The sequence below is a fragment of the Leuresthes tenuis genome, unplaced genomic scaffold (genome assembly GCF_036924035.1).
Source record: "Leuresthes tenuis unplaced genomic scaffold, fLeuTen1.0.hap1 SCAF_2, whole genome shotgun sequence".
Lineage (NCBI taxonomy): Eukaryota > Metazoa > Chordata > Actinopteri > Atheriniformes > Atherinopsidae > Leuresthes > Leuresthes tenuis.
The window spans coordinates 14,153,659-14,173,423 of NW_027325356.1; the positions used below are offsets into that span (position 1 = coordinate 14,153,659).

At 38.5% G+C, this 19,765-nt stretch overlaps 3 protein-coding genes across 3 annotated transcripts; 2 read left to right on the forward strand and 1 right to left on the reverse strand.

Annotated features, from left to right (window-relative positions):
• Positions 1-1,648: 1,648 nt before the first annotated feature.
• Positions 1,649-2,561, forward strand: nmbb (neuromedin Bb). Its single transcript, XM_072381217.1, has 3 exons — positions 1,649-1,854; positions 2,032-2,219; positions 2,313-2,561. Exons 1-3 carry the CDS (start codon positions 1,689-1,691, stop codon positions 2,364-2,366), a joined length of 408 nt encoding a protein of 135 aa, XP_072237318.1. The 5' UTR covers positions 1,649-1,688; the 3' UTR covers positions 2,367-2,561.
• A 4,898-nt stretch (positions 2,562-7,459) lies between these two features.
• On the forward strand, positions 7,460-11,748 carry tspan3b (tetraspanin 3b). The gene is made up of 7 exons (XM_072380284.1): positions 7,460-7,632; positions 8,256-8,447; positions 8,990-9,064; positions 9,270-9,371; positions 9,524-9,676; positions 9,847-9,930; positions 10,500-11,748. Exons 1-7 carry the CDS (start codon positions 7,552-7,554, stop codon positions 10,590-10,592), a joined length of 780 nt encoding a protein of 259 aa, XP_072236385.1. The 5' UTR covers positions 7,460-7,551; the 3' UTR covers positions 10,593-11,748.
• Positions 11,749-12,269: 521 nt separating this feature from the next.
• LOC140301698 (proline-serine-threonine phosphatase-interacting protein 1-like) lies at positions 12,270-19,126 on the reverse strand. The gene is made up of 15 exons (XM_072380285.1): positions 18,929-19,126; positions 18,301-18,401; positions 17,649-17,723; positions 17,065-17,099; positions 16,867-16,973; positions 16,524-16,586; positions 16,218-16,310; positions 15,739-15,784; positions 15,509-15,588; positions 15,043-15,141; positions 14,688-14,784; positions 14,453-14,543; positions 14,086-14,174; positions 13,493-13,608; positions 12,270-13,348 (listed from the first exon to the last, which is right to left on the reverse strand). The coding sequence occupies exons 1-15, from the start codon at positions 18,959-18,961 to the stop codon at positions 13,217-13,219; spliced, it is 1,257 nt and encodes a 418-aa protein (XP_072236386.1). The 5' UTR covers positions 18,962-19,126; the 3' UTR covers positions 12,270-13,216.
• Between the last annotated feature and the right edge of the window lie 639 nt (positions 19,127-19,765).

Below are 19,765 nucleotides of genomic sequence, written 5' to 3' on the forward strand. Positions count from 1 at the left end.
TTCACGTGTTTAACTATTTTTTCTTAATTCTCCAAAGTATTGCAGCACGATCGTGCGCTGTCAAGTTAGAGTGAGCGGTGCCAGAAATAATTTGCCATCTGCACATTTTGGAGCAAATTGAATAGTGTGAGGGGACATTAGCCTGGAAATTCCACTGTGGTTAGGCACAGGTATTTTGTTTTTCAAATGTGAAGGCTTACTTTGAGCATTAATGTTGTTGCTGTTCTCTGTATTATTACAGGAGAACACTTCAGTGTAAGTGCAATCAAGGAAAATTCGGTGCCGGCCATCTATCGCCATCATGTAATCAGTATGGTATAGATCGACATATAATCTTAATATGGATCCATTTGAAATTCTATTCAGGTGCTTGAACTTTATGATTGATTGCGCTTGTTACAGTCTTTGTTCGACCCTGAAAGATCCTGACCACGATGCAGGAAAGGTGGTGTTTTTTTTTTTCAGTCTGTCCTCAAAAGAACATAAATGTGCTAACAGCTACTTATGTTTAGTAGTCACAATTTGAGAAAACTTTAGTGGAAATTCAACTGCAAAACACAAAGCAGCCCCATTAACGGACATTTGAATACACATTTTTAAATGAGTATGTCTGTGGTGGACTGAGAGACCAAAGCAGCACCATTAATCTCAAGCAATTGTATCATGGGTACACCTATATGATTAGTTCTACTCTTTGATCTATTAATCAATTGCTTTGAACCTGGGATGCAAATATCCACTAATTTCAGGGCAATTGGTGCAGCCCCATTCAGTCAACCTATGAACATGGGGAGTGTGATGCTGTGATGTTCAGGCTGTCTTCTAATTAGACTGACATTCAACTGTGCAGAATGTATGAAATCTCAATATGTGTGTTAATGTCAAAGGTTGTTAAAAGAGCAAGACAGAAACAGCAGCTCTTTCACGATACCTCCAACTTTAGCACCCTGAAGTGACGAAGAGGCCATCTGTCTTATCAGCTCTAAATTAGCAGCGAGAATCAGCAGGTTCTCCTGTCCTAGGAGAACTGTTGATGACCACAGTAGCATGCTGCAACTGGCCAAATGTCATGGTGCTCGTTGTAAGGGACCAAACGTGGCCCTGGAAGCAGGAGGTGGGAAAGGTGGAGGAACCTGACCTGGAAATTAGTGCTCGACAGAGGAGTATTCCCCCCTCTGCCATTCTGTGGGTCTAACCTTACAATTTACGCCATTAGTGCACGACGTTTAAGGTTTTATATCAGGTTTGGCTGTTTATTAAGTTTTTACAAATAACGTGGCATTTGGTGTAATAAAAACTGTTTTTCCGTAATGACTTCAGATGAGAATCTTATCCGATAACTTTAAAAACCAGTTTGATCGTCATCGATGAGAAACTAAAATATCACTTCATCAAACAGCAACCAGAATTTACACAGTTGTCTATTAATTATCTTATTGAGAAGCACGTTTTCTGGGGGTGGCGAACTCTCGTTTGGAACTTAAATTACGCACAACCAGACGCAGCCAGAGTCAGCTGATTTGATCCCAATTTACGCAGCAGGCTGACTGAATAAAAAACGCTGCATAATCGGAGCCCACCCCAGTCAGGATAGCCTATAAAAGCAGGATCCGTCTGAGCAGTCCAACACTCACAGGAGACACTTGGAAATTTGCGCCCTGCAGAACAGCTCGTCACCTCGCGCAGAGATGAGAGGACTCACATTGAGTAATATTTGCCTTTTTGGCGTATTTACATACCTTGTCTTGTTTTCTTTCGTGTCTTTGACCGCTTCAGTTAGTTTCGACTTGACTGAGCTCAGGAATAAAGTTGCAAAAATCAAGGTGAATCCAAGAGGCAATCTTTGGGCTACAGGTAAGAAACTGTTTTTTTTTTTGTTTGTTTGTTTTTTTTAAACTTTATCAGTATGTTCTGTTAGGTTAGTTATAACAGTATCGCGTTTGGATTGTCATGTCCTTATAAGCTTTTTATCCAATTTTCAGCCATATTGAAATAAGTCAGAATTAATGAGCGTTTGCTTTGGTTTGGCAGGACATTTCATGGGTAAGAAGAGTGTGATGGATGCCCCTCTGCTGCCCTCACCTGAAGACCAGGCTGTCGATGCACTGGAAGTCAGTCTTCCCGCAGAGCAGACGGCGCTCGGGGAGCTTTTCCAAGAGTTTCTTCGTGTAGCCTTGCAAACGCAGGCGGACACACAACAGAGACGCTCGAAAAATCAGGTGAAAACCACGTTTTCGCAATCCAAATTTGACATACATTTTCAGAAATGGTCATTCTTTATTTTTGGTTCAATTTCATCCACTCTGTTTCAGGAGGCGGACTTGTTGATGAAGATTTTAGAAAACTACATCCAAAACAGAAAGTGACGCGGAGGATGAAAACGCATGGACACAGGTTTGAGGTCACCAGGCCTCATGGGTTAAAATAAATGGATCAGATACAGTCTAGATTCCTGTTCATCACATTTTACTGCAGCTGTCATAACTAATGTTCCATTTGCAATAGACCACTGCTTTTTCCAATTCATGTATATATTGCACAAGGTGTTATTGTTCCTTAAGTTAAGCTATTTGTATTGAATAAAAATGATTATTTGCAATGTGTTGACTGATGTGATATGTCATCGCCCTCACAGTTATGTTGTTTTAGTGACACTTTACCCCATACTGCAACCAGAAGCTCAGGATACCCTGTGGCTTCAGCTCTGGGGTTCTTCTGGTAACTAAATATCTCTGAATGACACTGGGAATAAAACTTTACTAAAACTGCTCATGTCTGGACGCTCCTAAAGTGAAAGTTAAATCATCAGTTTCTTTCTCTTGTGGGACAAAGGATCACAGCAACAGCGCATAGGTTGCCAAGGGTCTGAAATAAACAGAAGACACTTTATGCAATTGTATCCCACAGGCAATATTTGTCTTTACACTAACTTAACTTTTCTCTACCAAGGCATGAAATGACCTTCTCTCATCTATGATCCCATAAAAGAAACATTTGATTGTTCATGATGAGCAAGACCCCCCCCCCTTTGTAAAAGTTTTCAAAATAGCCCTTATATAAATACAAATGTAGGCAGCTTACATAAATCCCATTTCATAGAATGCTGAGTGTTTCAACTTTAAATCGATATCTTCTTTACTTTTTGTGTCCTATATATGAAGGTATGAACTGTGCTTTCAATCAATAGAAGAAAAATGAAATGGTCCATGCAACTTCTTTGCCTCGGGCTAATCTGTTCTATTAGAAATGCGTGTGCTGTTTCAGTGTCTCTCCCACAATGCTCTGTCTGTTGCTTGTTGTCATTTTAAAAAGTGAAATGTGCTCCTTGTCTAAAGCAGTGCATGGTGTGTGATAAAGGGTTGCAGAACTCAGACTCAAACACACTTTTAGAGTTAGAGACTTAAGAATCGTTTTGTGTGGCCCTGTATGTGCAGCTCTTTAAGTGATGCAGGGAATTAGCAATAAGACCATTCTCAGTTGGGAGTATAAAGCATTGAAGTTTAACAGCACTCTTCAACAGCATTGAGGAGTTTCTTCTGAAACACTTTTTATAGAAGAGTGTATTCAGTTGTACATTTTTGGAGGCTGTAGCTGTGGTGCTGTTAAATTGTAATGTGTTACACTGAGAGGGGTTTTGTAATTTGCCAACATTAACTGTTAGAAATCGGGAGAATTTCGAGCACACAAACATGAAATAATATATTTCTTCCAAGCTTTTATGAAACAGGCCAAAGTCTTGGTCAGCACTTGTCCAAAAGTAATTTTTTACCAAGCAACAAAATGGAAATTCTGGAATTCTCAGGTGGACAGTGTTTAAAAAAAAAGGTGAATGGGAGGGAAAATTGGGTGCAATTAGATAAAATAGACTTCCCAGTAAGTTACAGGAGCTCAGTGGAAAGAATTGAATCTTACATCGAAACTTATTTTTTCAGAGGGGAGAAGTGGGGCCTTGTTCATCTTCACACACATAAACACAAGTTGTGTCTATCTGTATTAACTGTTGTGAACAGTTCAATCCTACACAGTTTATTTTCAAACCGAATCTGGTGCAAAGTCAGTTTTTATATGTTGGTCCAATAATTTATTGGATACATATTGTGTGTGTTACTGAAATTTGTAGCTCTCAACATGCTGATTGTTAACTGCTGAGGAAGGTGCTGTTACCACACAAATGACGTGTGTACTTCCTCACATCGGTGGGAATCAAAGGTTCGGTTTAGCATATCTATGCCCTCTGTTTACTTTGAATTTTCCCTGTTGCTGATAAAAATGCTTTATGCTTTTACCTGCTCAGATTTATCGAGTAATCCTTATTTCTGTCATCCTACACAAATGAATAAGTCAGTGTCGCCTCTCAAAAGAGAATTCTCGCTTGCCAAGTAAAGGATCGCTTTAAATTCCAGGAAAGATATTTTCAGTCATGCACAGAAATTAAATCGTTAAATCTTCTAACGATTAAGTGTAATAGTGTTTAGATTCACTTATTTCCTCTAAATGAATAGGTATCAGGTTCTTTCAGACAGTATCAGCGTGGACTGTGCTGAGGTTTATATCAAAGATAAGCCTACATACATTTGGAAATGATCTTTATCAAATTACTTTGATGTTTAGTTTAACGTATGCATTTTCTTCTAAGAGGACTCTTATTCATTGCAATGTTGTGATTGGAATAATTGGAGAATATGGGATTAGAATTTAAAACTAAATTTCATCATTTTCTAATCGTAGAATCTGTTAAAGGTTGTAGTGAATAAACAATAGCAGATGCATATAATTAACAGCTGTTGCAGATAGCCTCAATTAGAGGAGATTAAATTGGACATTTGATAATAACAGCTGATAATATCTTATTTCCTTAATCAACAGGTGCAGTGTCATCCAGACAGAAGCAATATTACAGACAAGCACACACAAGTGTCTGATAGGATTTTAGTGAAGGATTATCACCTAAATAAAATTTCTATAAAAATGTCGTCTGATCTAAACTATATGATTTTTTTCTGACAAAGTGGTAATGATTTGCCCTGAGCTCAAAGCCACAGCCATAATTAGAAAAAAACAGTAGCATATTCTAATTACAAATACAGTATTTGTAAACTGCTTGTCAGCAAATACCGAACATATTAAAATGCTGGTGGGATCAGACCCCACACACATTCTTTGCTCGTAGAGTAAATGACCTTCAGTGCAAACGCAAAGCTAAGTAACTTTAAGGTGGTAATTTAATGTCATTTGCATGCTCAAATTGGACTGGCATGCACGTTGTTTCTTGTTGCAGTGACAGGTTTTTCACATGTTAATTAACTGTAAGTGTAAGTCATTTGTTATAATGAGAGCATATCCTAAACAGATTTGTTTGTCTGCAATTTAATCATTGGGTGAAAAGACATTTTATTGTTAATTTTGAACAAACAGATGGTGTCTTATATGCATCAGTACAGCTGTTAGCCAGATAAACTTGATCTACTTGTGAACACAGGTGTTTGATAATTATTTCTTATCTTTGTCTTTTGAGTGAATTGCGACCATACTGCTGGCATATACTAGATTTGTATTCAGTTATAGGAATGAATTAGAATAACCATCAGTTTTGTGAGTCAAATATCTATAAATTTCATAAGCTACATATAAACAATTTTATGCTTCTGATGTATTCAAAATGGAAGATAACACATCAAGATCCAAAGTTAAAGACTTATGTCTGTGAGCCTGGTTTTGTCTCCCTGCATATGCTCTTGTCTTCTCTTTTTTTTTCTGTCCTGTTTTTGTAATGACTCACATGATAGCCAACAGGTAAACTTGATGCATAATTCAGAATGTATATTACATCTACATCGGTAGCCTGAGCTTCTTCTGGAGTTTGTAAGTTCCACTCTGTTTAAGTTAGAACACCAAAAGCTGACAGAGACAGATGTGGCATGCTTTCACTCAATAAAACCAAAGCTTTGGGCGCCAGTTCAAGTCATTACTGATTGAGTACCACAACTCATTTTCAATTGAGTAATCCATCTTGCGCTCATAGGAAACACACAAGAGGAGCACATGCTTGTCTTACCTTCATTCATATTCAACAACAAACTGTGTGGGTGCACTGCCTATAAATCTGTTCCGGCCTCAGACTGAACACCTGAAAAATTAATGTAGATGTAATAAGAATCATCCTATGGTTGTAGGGCCTTCTAACCAACTGCTTATCCTAAATCTCCACCTCACACGTTGTCTACCAGTGTGAAACAAGCAATGGTACACTGCCACCCTCTGGCACAACAACCTCCACTACAACGACATCCCGGTCCAGACGCCTCCTACCAGTTTTATCTGGGGTCCAAAACAGGGGTGTTGCAGAATAATTATAGAATACTAAAACTAATCATATGATATGCAATAGTTACCTTGTTAGTTTTTGTGCCAACCTGATACGGATGATGAACAGGCAGATACAGTTTGTAAATCATATTGTTCTCTGCTTTGGAGTTTATTGCAAATATGCTGCATGTTGTATAGACATGGCATTTTCTTACTTACTGTGTGACAATTTTTACACCATTAAACAACCTGCAAGCAAGAGCTGAAATTAATAAGATTAATAAGATGTTATCTGTCCAAACATTATACTATCTTCTTTTCTATGAGTGGATCAGAAACGTAGCATGACTTAGCCACAGATTGTCTGACTTATATATTAATTTCAAAAATATCTAGCATGGTTTTATTTTAAAACTACTCTCAGCAGCTGCCTGAGCAGCACAAACCCACACACCTACAGGGGAACTCCGCTCACAGTGAAATAATTATTCAATATCATATATTTGAAGTGGTTTAAAGATGGACTGGAAAGGACATAGCTGTAGAATCTCAAGAGTCAGATTAGGTAAGAGAATAGCTGAAGCAGCTTGGTTTTCAGTAAATTCCAGTTATAATTGGTCAAACATACATGCACTTTTCGTGCAAAAATAAATAGGCTTAATCTTGGAGGCTGCCCAAGCGCACCACTGACAGATTCCACACACTTCATTGTTGTGCACTGAACTCCGGCTGTGAAGACACAGACTCATTTCGTCACTAAAAACAGGAATTAGAGTATAAATAAATCCCCTATATATGCATATGTTCAGCCATTATTGTCGCCATGCAGTCCTTTTCAACAACTGTCTGAGCTGTATTATTTGCGCAGTATGGCATTGTCGTTTAATTTTAATGGGGTGTTCAAAATGAGCAAATTAAAAACCATGACCATGGATTTTTGGCAGCAATAGTAAAAAAAAAAAAAAAAGGACCCAGAATTTACCTTAAAAACCTTTACAAAAAAGATGTGGCCTATAATGCTATAATTGTTTCAAACTTCAATGTTCAAATAATCCTCAAACTGTTTGTTTTGACCGGTGACGTCACAAGAACCACGTGACCTTAATCTTGTTCTTTACGGTGATTTCATTGGCCGAGCCCAGAGGAATCTGCACAGTGGGGCAGAACGAAGCCATTTTATTATTTTAACAGCAAAGGTGCAGGTGCACCGAATTTTTTTTATTAAAGATATTACCTGTTTTTCATATGAGTACTCACGACAAAATGGGACAGTGTGGCATCACGTCATCCAAAACCGTCTTGGTTTTCCTAAATCTCATATTTTGGGTAAGAAAACGAAAGATGTTTGAACAATGTGCAGCATCCCTGCGAGGCCAGGGATGGAGAGCATTAGCAAGCTAGCAGACTGCGCCAGAGATGCGCTGCAGTCTGCAGTTTCGCGATAGAAGATTTGCCGCATGAGGCGGGATATCGGCGGACATATTGTGATTTTTGTATTCAGTGGGAAGTGCATCGACGTTAACTGTAATACCGACGTTGTTTGGGTAACTAGCTGAAGCGAGCCTGGAGTGGATGCTGCTCACAGGTCAGAGAGATGATGTAATGCATCAGTCGTCAGGTAGCGACAGCTGACTTCACCTCCAGCTTTGTCTGAGTCACAACGCATTATTAGATTATCAGAGCAGCAGAGATGGATTCAGATAATGGCACAGAGAGTGATAAACTGAGCTCTAAATGCTTTTCAGGAGGTTTGACTCTTGAAGTTTTTAAAAACACATATTTTTGATAAACTCTTTGTTCATTTATTTATTTCCAGTTCTCTTGTGTCTCTGTATTCAGAGCAAAATTCCTCCTCTGACATGAAGTGAGGCAGAGTATCGGCAGGACTGTTTAATTTTCACTGTGTTTCTGTCTGCCTCTGACTCCTCTGTCTTTCTTTGTCTCTGCAGGCTGCGGCTGGGATTTTATGCTACATTGGAGCTTACGTGTTCATCACATATGATGACTACGACCACTTCTTTGAAGACGTGTACACTCTGGTTCCAGCTATTGTAATCATAGCTGTAGGAACTCTCCTTTTCATCATTGGCTTGATTGGCTGCTGCGCAACAATACGCGAAAGCTCCTGTGGTTTGGCAACAGTGAGTGTCGACTACTTTGACTTGAAATTAACAGAATGCAGTGGACATGGATTATATATATCTGTTTCATACTCACAAAGAAAAAAAAAAAGAAAAAATGCTGATCAATTTGAATGACAGTTTACAGGTTTGTCATAAAACAGCAGCCTGCACTGAAAATTGCTAATGCTGTTGTGATAATCTGTTGTTTTTCTGCCAGGCCCTTAAAAGTTCTCCAACAGTTAAAATGAAGCTTCAGATTCAATAGACAAATCTATAAGACATGACGTGAGGTTACAGTCTTATTGTCACAACTTTTGCCTCCAGTTGTTGTGGGAAAAACAAATCTGTCTGATTTAAGTAATAAAGGTGCTGCACATAAACCTCTCACTGATTTTTGGGTTAAAGAAGGACATTAGGAGTGGATCTTGAACAGCTCAAGAACAGCTCGTCAACAAAAGTGACAGGATAAATAAATAATTATCGACGAAATAAATGAATAGATAAAGTTGTTGTGTTATTCAGACTGGACTAATGTGCTGATGTTATTCATTTCATTTCAGTTTGCCGCAATTCTCCTGTTGGTATTTGTGACAGAGTGTGTGGTGGTGGTGCTCGGCTACATATACAGAGCTAAGGTAAACGCTGGCCTGTCTGCGCTTCAGTCAGTTTCAGTGTGTCAAAGAGGACATTTCCTGCAGTTGCAGAATGGGGGGAAAAAAAATTTAAAAAATGACATGTCTTTGTCTAAATATGAAATGTAGGTTGAAGAAATGTAGAGATAATTTGTTAAAATAGCTGTTAAGGAACAGGGAAGTAACTGCAGCTCATTATATCTTGCAGGTGGAAGATGAGGTCAATCATTCCATCCAGAAGGTTTACAACGAATACAGCGGCCCCAACACTGATGCTCCCAGCCGTGCTATTGATTATGTGCAGAGACAGGTGAGGAAAAATGTCAGCCAAAGTTGAGTTGCATTTCCATTTGTTTTCATGACTTCATCAGTTATTTGTGAATATATTTTAGGTTTTATTCGATATTCGTTTCCCAAAAGTTGAAGATTGTCTCTCAACATTCTTGATTACTCTGCCCCCAGCTTCACTGCTGTGGTATCCACAACTACTCTGACTGGAGGAACACCCGCTGGTTTAAAGAATCCAAGAACAACAGTGTCCCTGTCAGCTGCTGTCAGCCCAACATCAGCAACTGCACAGGCACTCTGACTCGGCCAGCAGATCTCTACCAAGAGGTACGCACAGAAAATGTAGCTGTAACGCCTGTATTTTTCTGTAGTGGAATCAGTGACTCAGACTTGAACCGTGCCATGGCCTCTGATCATGTTTTCAATGCATCATGCACTGTTAGGAATGTGTTTGCACCAATGAAACCCATACAGTGGCCATTTCTCTTCTGTTGTAGGGTTGTGAAGCTCTTGTTGTGAAGAAACTGAAGGAGATTATGATGTATGTCATATGGGCTGCATTAACTTTTGCATCAATACAGGTAAGTGGCACAAGCCTGAAAAATAGAAAGTCCTAAGATCTACTCGTATAGTTTAAGCGGTTATTTTGAAGTGAGCACAAAGGTCATTTTGGAATTTGATACGCAGGTTATCTCTTTCAGGGGCTATTTAGATTATCTTTACATTATATTCAACCTTGCCTCATTGCAAATAAGACACGCAACTTCAGTACTGTGTTTGAATCAAGTTAGATCTGTTTATTGGGTGCATGATAAAGATGAAGTGATGTCTATGAAAATAAAACAGAGACAGCTATTTTCTTGTTCTTTTGCCATGATGGATCACTTAATCTTTCACCAGTGATCAGAGCACACCTTGCATCCTGTATGATAGAACAAATTTAAATACTTGTTACACAGTGCTGTGTCTTGTTATGGTATTGTGGACTAACCGAATGATCCTTAATAAATGTTTTCTGGTCCCTGCTGCTCTGAATACTGTTTTAAAATACAGCTTGCGTTCTGTTTAGTTGTCTTTTGATCAGTTTGCTCACCAAGTTTGCTGAGAGGAAAAGAGGCTCAACAAATGAACTTTGTGTGTTTGCCTACAGATGCTGGGCATGCTCTGTGCCTGCGTGGTGCTGTGCAGGAGGAGCCACGATCCAGCGTACGAGCTGCTGGTCACGACCAACAGCTATGCATGAAGGATGCAGCCGGCCAGCACAAGCACCCGGAAAATCAACAAGAGCGTCACAGGACATGTTCACAGTAGATTTCAGCTGTAGTTTCATAAGCTCAAGCTCACCTCGCACAACTCATGATAAAGTAGCGAACACTGATGATGTGGTTTGGGTGAAGCAGGGGCTTCAACGGGGAAAACCATTTATTTATTGACATGCTCTCTAAGTTACTGTTACTTCAAATGTTTCACTTTTCTTACAAATACTAATCAACATATAAAAGCCAAAGTTGTATGTGGCTAATTGACATCACTGTTGCAGATATGTTTTTCTCATTTAAGTGTGGTTTCATGAAATTTGTGTTAATCTTCAGTGAGGATGATGAACCATAATTCGGAGCTTCTGTATGAAGATACGTGGGTAATGTTGTATAGAATGCGTTTACTCTGTGTGCAAGTTTGCACTATGACCGGAGCTCTGAAGACACTTAATTGTTGTTTAGATGCATACGTTATGCTGAACAGCATGTAAACATGTACACTATTCCTTAAATCCTGTTTTGACCAGACTTTGTGAATATTAGAGACCTTTTTATTATAGTCCAGATCCAAGCTTTTTCATCTCAGCTGTTAGAACAGTATATTCAGTGTTTAATATAGGCTTCAAAGACAAAAAGACAGTCATGGAACAAAGTGCATCCTTTTTGTTTGTTTTATATGTTTTATGCTGATCTTTTGTTTTCCTTTAGCAATCTTTGGTAGATATTCAACTGTTCAGGTCGTGAGTAATGTACTTTCTATTTTGGTGTGGATGTTCTCTGAATCAGGCTTCACTGGTGAGGCGTTGCCAGTCTACAGTATAAATTGTGAATCAACCTTTTAGTCTCCAGTGCCATTAGTAAGATTTATTCTCGATGTTACCCGAAGACTTGTACTAGTAGATGCAGTTTGTCAGAGTCTCAGAATTCCCTCGGTTTAGTTTGTTAGTTAGAAACCTGATGCAAAGAACTACGACACATTATTTTATACTTATTTGTGAAATTGTGCTCCGTTTTTAATATTTTTGAACCGCTAAATTGACCCATAGACGTTTAGCTAGTGCTGCAGGAATAATACGAAGCAAAGCTGTGTTTGAATGAAGAACAGACAGGAGACAAATAAAGTCGTACATTTAAACTGGACTATTTTAATTGTAAGTTGATCTTTGTTGCATTGTAAAAGGGTAAATATGTCATCCGTTTGCTACTTGATTGGTCAAATAAAACTATATATTACACATTTAAACATAGCTGTGCCTTCCATTGAAAATTGATAAAATAGCCTTAAATATTTATTTTTTTATCATCAGCTGCAACCATGGTGACCGATGGACTACCAAAGAGTCATTGAAAACACTCTGTTGCCAGCAGACATGCGAGATGCAGAACGTCACACCTCTGACTGCCCCACCTCACAGCATGCTACCCAGACAAAGTCAATAGTTGGTAAACCCAGTGGTGGCTGGTGCAGACTCCAGCCCTCCTGCAACCCTGAATTTGATACAGCAGGGATGGAAAATGAATGGATGGACATGCATTTAGCCACATGTTTTTAAGAATAGAACAGAATGTAAGAAAACAACGAGAATGGCAAATTCTGACAACTGTAAATCTTTATTATCTCTATTTTATATTATTATTATATATTATATTATTATAAATCCTCTCATTTCTGCTTTTCATTAGTCTAATGCAAGTTTTTCTACTAATTACTATTAATAGCTAAAAGCATCTGAAACATTTTTTGTTTATTCATCAAACTGCTGTTAGTAAGATGCGAGTTTACCTTTCTTCATATCTGTCAGACTTCATGTACTGTATTATATAGAGAGAAAAACTTAAGGCTTCCGCATAACACATATAGTACAGGAGGTGACAAAACAGCAATCTATTTCTGACTATCACACAACGCACTGAAACTCACAAGTTGCTCTGAAAAAGACTGTTGTGTAAATAGGCAGTGGAGCAGATATGAGGTCAGGAAGATGGTTGATCATTTTTCATTTAACAACCAAGTTGCTCAACTATCCTTCCCCAAGAGTAACACTAAGTTTGAATTCAGGTCTAAAAATGAAAAAAAAACATCTACTACTATTAAAAGTAGGGTCTGCACAGTGGTGTGGTGGTTAGCCGCTCAGCAAGAAGGTTCCTGGTTTGAATCCCGGCTCGGACCTTTCTGTGTGGAGTTTACATGTTCAAAGAGGTGTAGAAAATTGATGGATGGACAGTTGAATTTGGTTCAAGTTGTTTGTCATAATTGTAAAGCAATTATCCACGAAGCCTGAGACAAATGTGTCTGTTGCTGTGTATCTGTCGGCAGGGGTGTGTGTTTTGTATGTTTGGTGAATGTGCTTTTTGACTTGTGAAGACAAGTGATGTGTTTTTCACAGCCAACCTGCTTCCCTTTTAGTGTACAAAAAGTATGCCACTGTTAAATAAATCCACACAATCGATGGTAATTGCTCAAGTTTAGGGCTGGACAAATAGGGGTTGTAGCTGGGATCACTGTAGGCCTTCTTGAAATTAATGTAAAAATGATCTAATCCTAACTGACTAGCTGGCAAGCATGACTGTGCTTGTGTATGGATGGTGTGTGCCTGTGCATGCATGTTCAAATTTTGCCCAGATAGTTTCCTGGCACCAGTCCACTGAGCTCGTTCCTCTCCACTGTCCACCAGCCATCCTCTCCTTGTTGCAGCACTCGGACCACGTCCCCCCTGCTCACAGACAGTTCATCCTCTTCCTGCTCAGTCAATGTGAAAAATGGTAAATGTTGATTACTTCAAAAGTAACTGCTTCGTCTTTTTAAATGGTGAGAATTTTGTCTTTGACAAAACTTGGTTTTGTCTTTGTCATGTTTAAATTGGACCAGAAGCTGTGGATTTACCCGTGCAGTGTATTCATAAAGCACAACATAGCGCAGTTTATCAGCTGGAGCTGTGGCCGGTGATCCTTCTTGCTGAACGCCTGGTAGGGGTGCATATCCACCATCTGACGTCTCATCTGAAAACAGAACCAAAGCAGGAAATTACAAATTCTGGCTACAGTTTGGAAGTCGTTTGCAGTGTGTATAAAGCACTTGCAAATCTCATTCATTTGTAACATATAACTACGAGTAACGTTTGCTCCAGTCGATGACTTGCATAGCCTATTTCAGCTGCATGAAAACAATTGCCAGTTGCGCTGTGGTTTTATAAACCCCACTTGAATACTTCCCTTTTAGACGCTGAATTTCCGGCAGAATTTTCTAAACCCCCCCCGACAAAAAAAAAGACTATATTCAAGCACAATTTCACACCTGAATCTACATTTGTATCACAAAGATCCACTGGGAGCACAACCCTCTATAAAAGGTACAAGCAGAACCAGCTTTTTCCAAGATATATCAGTGCAATCAGCCATCGTCTGATATATTCAGATGCAGATCTTTGTGAAAGGTATTGTTATCAGAACATCAGTGTGAGCAGTTCTAGTACTTACACTCTCCAATAGATGCTATTGCTGATCGTGGGCTTTTAGGACTGTCGATGTTGACGCTCACAGAGCTTCTGACTAGAGGGTCAGAACACCTGTGTGATTTAGATAAAGAGAGATACTCACAATGGTTTCCACTGATTCAGAAAACAAATTAGTCTAAATAACTGCTCAATGTTATTCCTTCTTGTTATGGTAAAAAGAAAAAGCTCTTTATTTAATTAAATTAGTCAGGAACCAGGAAAAGACAATCTCATCTCTGTTACTGCTGCAACAGTTTGGCCCTGCTGTGTGTCCTCTTTTAATCACTGGCTGTTTAAGGGTTCCCAAAGCTGTCTCCTCTCAGTTCTTCCTCATAATACTTGTGGCGCACCTTCTTGTACTGTTTTCCTTTGAAAAATTAGCTTGACCGTTGCTGCTCCTTGTCATCCCAGTTTGGTAGTAGCTTTCAAACACTATGGGCTCTGTGAGGAGAAAAGTGAAGCGGCTCATTTGGAAAAGTCAAGTTTTGCTTTTGGCCTTAGTGTCATTTGAAAGAGAAAGGGTCAAATTTGAGTTGCACTCTAAATCCTATTCTTAAGAAGAAAAAAGCCTCTATGAAAACTCACCTGGTGGCCTCGAACTTGTGATTTTCATTTCTATGAAACAGTTGTTGTCTGTGGTAATGTCACACTTTTCCAGAAGCTTCCTCACCTCCTCATAAAGCTAAAGAGGAGCAAATTAGAGTCAGAGTCTTCCTGTATAGCTCAACTAGCTAGGTCAACTGTACAAATAGTTTAGTGGTTAGTCTTTCATTTTAAAAACAGTTTAAAAAAGAAAGACAAAGTTAATGAGCATGTATGAAAGTTGTTTCAGTCTAAATATATACAGTCACACAACATGTTTTGTTTTAACCATCATAATTGTGTCCTAATTAAATAGGAATCTTTATAAGATGCTAAAAGAAAAAAAAAAAGACCTTACCTCATCATCTTTGACACACTGGATGGAGAAATGATTGCAGTGGTCCCAGAGAGCACACCTGAGCATGTCAATACGATCTCCCTCCAGTTGCTGGAACACCTAAAATAAAAAGAAAAGAAAAGAACAAAGAAAAAAAAAACTTGTTAATAATGAGGTTTGAGTGAATCAGTATCAGCAGAGACACACTGACAGTATGGTCAGCACTGACAATGATTGCACAAGAGTTTTCCGCAAAAGCATTTAACAGAACCTGTGGGTAATGATATGTTTTTGCCTGGGAGTGAATAAGTCCTTCTATTTTTGGCTCTTGCTATGAAACATGAAGTATACTTCCTCTCTGGTCAGCAGTACAAGGTTTGTGTATTGTCAAGGGTTGTGGTTTGAGGTTGGTATAGATGTAGACGCTCTCATTCTGGGTTATGCTTAGGTTAGAGAGATGTTAACAGCAATTTTCTGTCAGCAGTACCTCGCATGTGCTTTTGTGTGTCTCTTCCCAGTCTTGGCGAACAATTTCTAGTTGATCAATGTTGTTCAAGTACAGCATCTCTGTGAGAGAATAGAGTGTCATTCTCAGTGCCAGTTAAAAGGGAAATTTAGAGACAAAAGTTTTCTTTGAACAAATAAGCAGCAGTTGTGTTAAAAAATACTGTAAATTATAAAGGTTTGCACATAAAAAATAGGGTCTCTGAGGCATACCCGCTTCATTGGCTGCTTGTCTGTATTGTTTAGTCTTGTGACGCACCTGTGAAACAAATATCATTACAGGAAGTTGCATACAAGTGTGATGTAACACAAGCTGAATAGACTGAAATGTAAATTGGCAAAATATGGTGAGATTAAATGTGCTTTAAAGAAGATGAAAGAGGATGTCATTGCAGCACATGAACATACTTCTGTTCCGCATGCTAACTGTTGCGCAACTTCAGAAAAGTCCCGCCTTTCTCTCAACTTAGATTTCAACAGAAGTGAGCTGTGGGGTGGCAGATTTGTGGCATAGCTTGAAAGGGTGTATTTTTTTTAAATTAATTTAAATACTTAGTTATTGTGTGTATGCTGATGAGCTGCTGCCACTCTTGGACTCTTGAAAAAGGAATTTTTAGAAGACCCCTAACTAAATGTTAGATGGAACAGTGAGCTGTTTTAGAGAGCTGACTCGTATAGTATACTTACTGTACCTTTTCAGAGTTTTTGGTTGACGCGCTTGTTTTCTCAGCCCCCTGCTCTGCCTCATCAGCCTCCTTGCATTTCACCTCATAGTTCTTTTTAGACTGTCAGAAAGAGAAACAGAAAGCATGGAATACAAGTTACTCCAAAAAACAGAAACAACACTTATTTTTTTCAATCAAATTCTTATATCAGATTTATTATTGATGCATATTGCTGATGACCATCATCCTTATGCATACGTCATCACAGTCAGCCAAAGGACTTTTGTATGACTTAACGGTTTCATACATTGAGAAACTATGCCAGTGTCTTACCTCCATAGTCTTCTTGAACAAAGACATCTTTTTCTTTTGAACCTTCTCCATGATGCTTTCAAACTACGAATAGAAGGAATTCACAAGAGTGATCAGTTTTTTGTCTCTGACCTGATAAAAGCAAGTAATCTGAATTAACATTATCAGTCTCATGAAGTTAAACTAGTAAACTGGTAACTGCAGTTATAACCATTAGACATTCACTGTATTAGTTGCACATAATTACAGCAATAATAAGTGTATAACAAGAAACTCTCATTATTTTTTCTGGAGCATGAAAATCTATCGCTCCTGTATTTGTGTGCAGCAAGTCAGTCGCTAAGCAACACAAATTACCCAGTACCTTTTTTCTCTGCTCTTTCTGACGTTCTCTGAAAGTCTCAATCTTTTTCACCTCCTCTTTCAATATATCAGATAATTGGATGTGAAAGTTCCCAATGTTCTCAATTTCTGCAACCAGAAGATTCCAAACAGCAAAATGAACCACTTGACACATAAGCACAACTTTGGCTAGATCTTTCTGGAGAGCAAATGGACTTACGGGTTTTTAATTGTTCGAAGGATGCTCTCAAAGTGCTGGAAAAACAAAACACAATCATGGTTGAATGTAATTTGATTGGGTGAAAAACAACAAACTGTTTTATTTTATTACTAGATCATTCAAAGACAGCAAGGAGATCCATGCCCTGTCAAGCTGACACTGCACCCCAGCTTTTTTACAGTAAAAAAGATACTTGTTTCACCAAGGATCCCCTTAGTATTGGACCGATAGTTTCTTTTATGCTTAAGGATGAAAGAGACAACAGATACTGTACGCTGATAAGAGAGCCTCACACTTGTCACGCACCCCCCCACAGACAAACACAGTTTCTCACAGTGCCTCACAGACATGTGTTTCCTCTGACTTTTGACTCTGAAAAGAATGTGAGTCAGAGGCGCGGACTGCTACAAAATCTAAACCCAGCTCAAACTACTTTGACAAATTAGTCCATTTATTTATTGAACTATTTTTTATGTGGGTATGGGCAGTACTTCATAATATATACTTTCTCCACATTCTGTCTATACAGTACCTAAAGTTGAACGCATACTGCTAAACTTTGAATATGAAGTGATATTTTTCACCTGATCTCCATGTTTCCTCCAGCTTTCCGAGCAATAGTCATCAGTTCCTTTCCATACTTCTCCTCTGCTAGGGCCCTGCACGGCATGGACAGGCACACACATCACTATGGATTCTAGCATTTGTATTCTCTGTATTAAAGTATTAAACTGAACTGTAATGTGCAGCATGTTACAGTCCAAACAAATGAGTCATAACGATTCTTTATCTAGCATGCTTACATAAAAAGCAGGTTTCACTTTGTTACCACTGAGACTTCAAAAGATTTGCTCTTTGAAGAAACACTGTCTGTTTTCCACAAGCTAGAACATCAGTATTAAGCAGCCAAAATCAGTGGCTGATTCGATAATCTGCCCTAAAATTGTCAACCTACTGAGTTTCATGAAAGTTTCATGGAAAGTGATTAGAAGATATTATGAACTGAGTCTCAAATTGTTGATTGATGCTGTTTAAACAAAGGCTCAAGTAGCTTCAGTCTTTTGCAAAGAAAGTAATTCTGTGGGTGGACATACTATTTATAGTTACATTATATTTATTTGTGTCACGGTGATAACAAGACAGCAGTCAATTAAATTAGACATACGTCGCTTTGATCATTTTACTAACTTGGCTGTTTTAATGTTCCATTTTTGGTTTCTGCTACTGAAATACAACCTCATCTTCAAAAGCTCCTCCACATCTTTGCACATCTGCCTCCCGTCTCGTAACCTCTGGATCACAGCATCATAGCCGGCATGACAGGTGAAATCTGACCCCTGCATTAAGAAGGAATAGAGAACCCACAAAGAAATGCTGCAGTAAAAAGCAGAAAGAGCCCAGAAACTATTACATGTCCTTGAGTTGCTCTTGGAGTCACTGGGTGTTAAAATGCAGAACTAACAATTGGGCTATGCAAAAATAGCAAATTCTTACAAAGCAGCAAAGACGCTACTTCTTCAACCTGTCTTTAGATTTTGACTCTTGAACAACTGTATTATGCCACTTTAAACTGTCTTTACATATGCTTTTTGATTTGATATCAGTATGACCGCTTATCTTTGAACTGTAAATGGTGTATGGTTATACAAGGAACTGTATACTGCAGTGAAAACGATACAACAGTTTGAATCTCCTATGTTTAATTTCTTAAATATCTTGCACAATATATCTAAATCAGATTGGGGTTTATTGATCTTGTGAGTTCAACGTAAACACCTTAAGAGAAGGTATAAAATGCAAATACTTTCTAAATTTTGAGCAAGAACAACTTCAGCATGACACTAGACCTTAAAAAAAGACTCACCCAGAAGGCATCTTTAAACATCAGAGGGGACATCTCAGTTGTTCCTGCCTCACTTTGGCCTTCACTTAAAGATGTCTTTCTGCAGAAAGAACTGTGTACTCACAAAATAAGGAAAGCTGATGGCTGTGTGACACTAAGCCAAGTAAAACGAGTTTAAAACCTTAAGTGGCCAAACGTTGGTGAGTCATTCTGAATGAGGAAGAGTTTCTGTCCCATGATGTCACTTACCACAGTCAACTCAGTGGCTCAGCCTTCTATCTGAGAGAGAGAGAGAGAGAGAGAGAGAGAGAGAGAGAGAGAGAGAGAGAGAGAGAGAGGTCCTCTTTCACTATCATTTCAATGATAAGGCTGCATGTGTTGTTTAAAGGATGCGTTGTGGTTCCACGTGTCTGCAATTGTCTAATTTACAATATTTACAATATTGCACTGGTTTGATCATTAAGAGTGAGAAACTCTTAATGAGGGATACAAGAAGGTATCAGTCATACAGTTCATGCTGCGAGTAACTCTGTGATTGATGGCTGATGGCTAAGCAGTTGCTTGATAGCTTTTACAGTGACTATGTTGTACACTGATTATGACTGCATGATTCTAATTTGATTACAGTGATATTTTACTTTATCATTTTATTATTCTACAGTTGTTTGTCTTTTATAGACTCACTAGTTATTTTAACTGGATCTTAACAAGTGAGTTACAAAAATGAAATGGCATCACATGATTTGGAATAATATATGATCATCAGGATGAGTTATCTATCTTTTTGACAGTATTTCTGGAAATGGTTACATTCCTAGATTCTGTCTGTTGTTTTATAGTTTCCTGTGATGACCACAA

Excerpts from the sequence above, each read along its gene's own strand:
- nmbb (XM_072381217.1), top strand. The coding sequence starts at position 1,689 with ATGAGAGGACTCACATTGAGTAATATTTGCCTTTTTGGCGTATTTACA. Across the intron at positions 1,855-2,031 it reads AGGCAATCTTTGGGCTACAG|GACATTTCATGGGTAAGAAG; the intron begins GTAAGAAACTGT and ends TTGGTTTGGCAG. Across the intron at positions 2,220-2,312 it reads AGAGACGCTCGAAAAATCAG|GAGGCGGACTTGTTGATGAA; the intron begins GTGAAAACCACG and ends ACTCTGTTTCAG.
- tspan3b (XM_072380284.1), top strand. The coding sequence starts at position 7,552 with ATGAGTACTCACGACAAAATGGGACAGTGTGGCATCACGTCATCCAAA. Across the intron at positions 9,065-9,269 it reads GCTACATATACAGAGCTAAG|GTGGAAGATGAGGTCAATCA; the intron begins GTAAACGCTGGC and ends TATATCTTGCAG. Across the intron at positions 9,372-9,523 it reads TTGATTATGTGCAGAGACAG|CTTCACTGCTGTGGTATCCA; the intron begins GTGAGGAAAAAT and ends CTCTGCCCCCAG.
- LOC140301698 (XM_072380285.1), bottom strand. The coding sequence starts at position 18,961 with ATGTCCCCTCTGATGTTTAAAGATGCCTTCTGG. Across the intron at positions 16,311-16,523 it reads TGTTCAAGAAGACTATGGAG|TCTAAAAAGAACTATGAGGT; the intron begins GTAAGACACTGG and ends TCTTTCTGACAG. Across the intron at positions 13,609-14,085 it reads AATAGCATCTATTGGAGAGT|ATGAGACGTCAGATGGTGGA; the intron begins GTAAGTACTAGA and ends TTCTGTTTTCAG.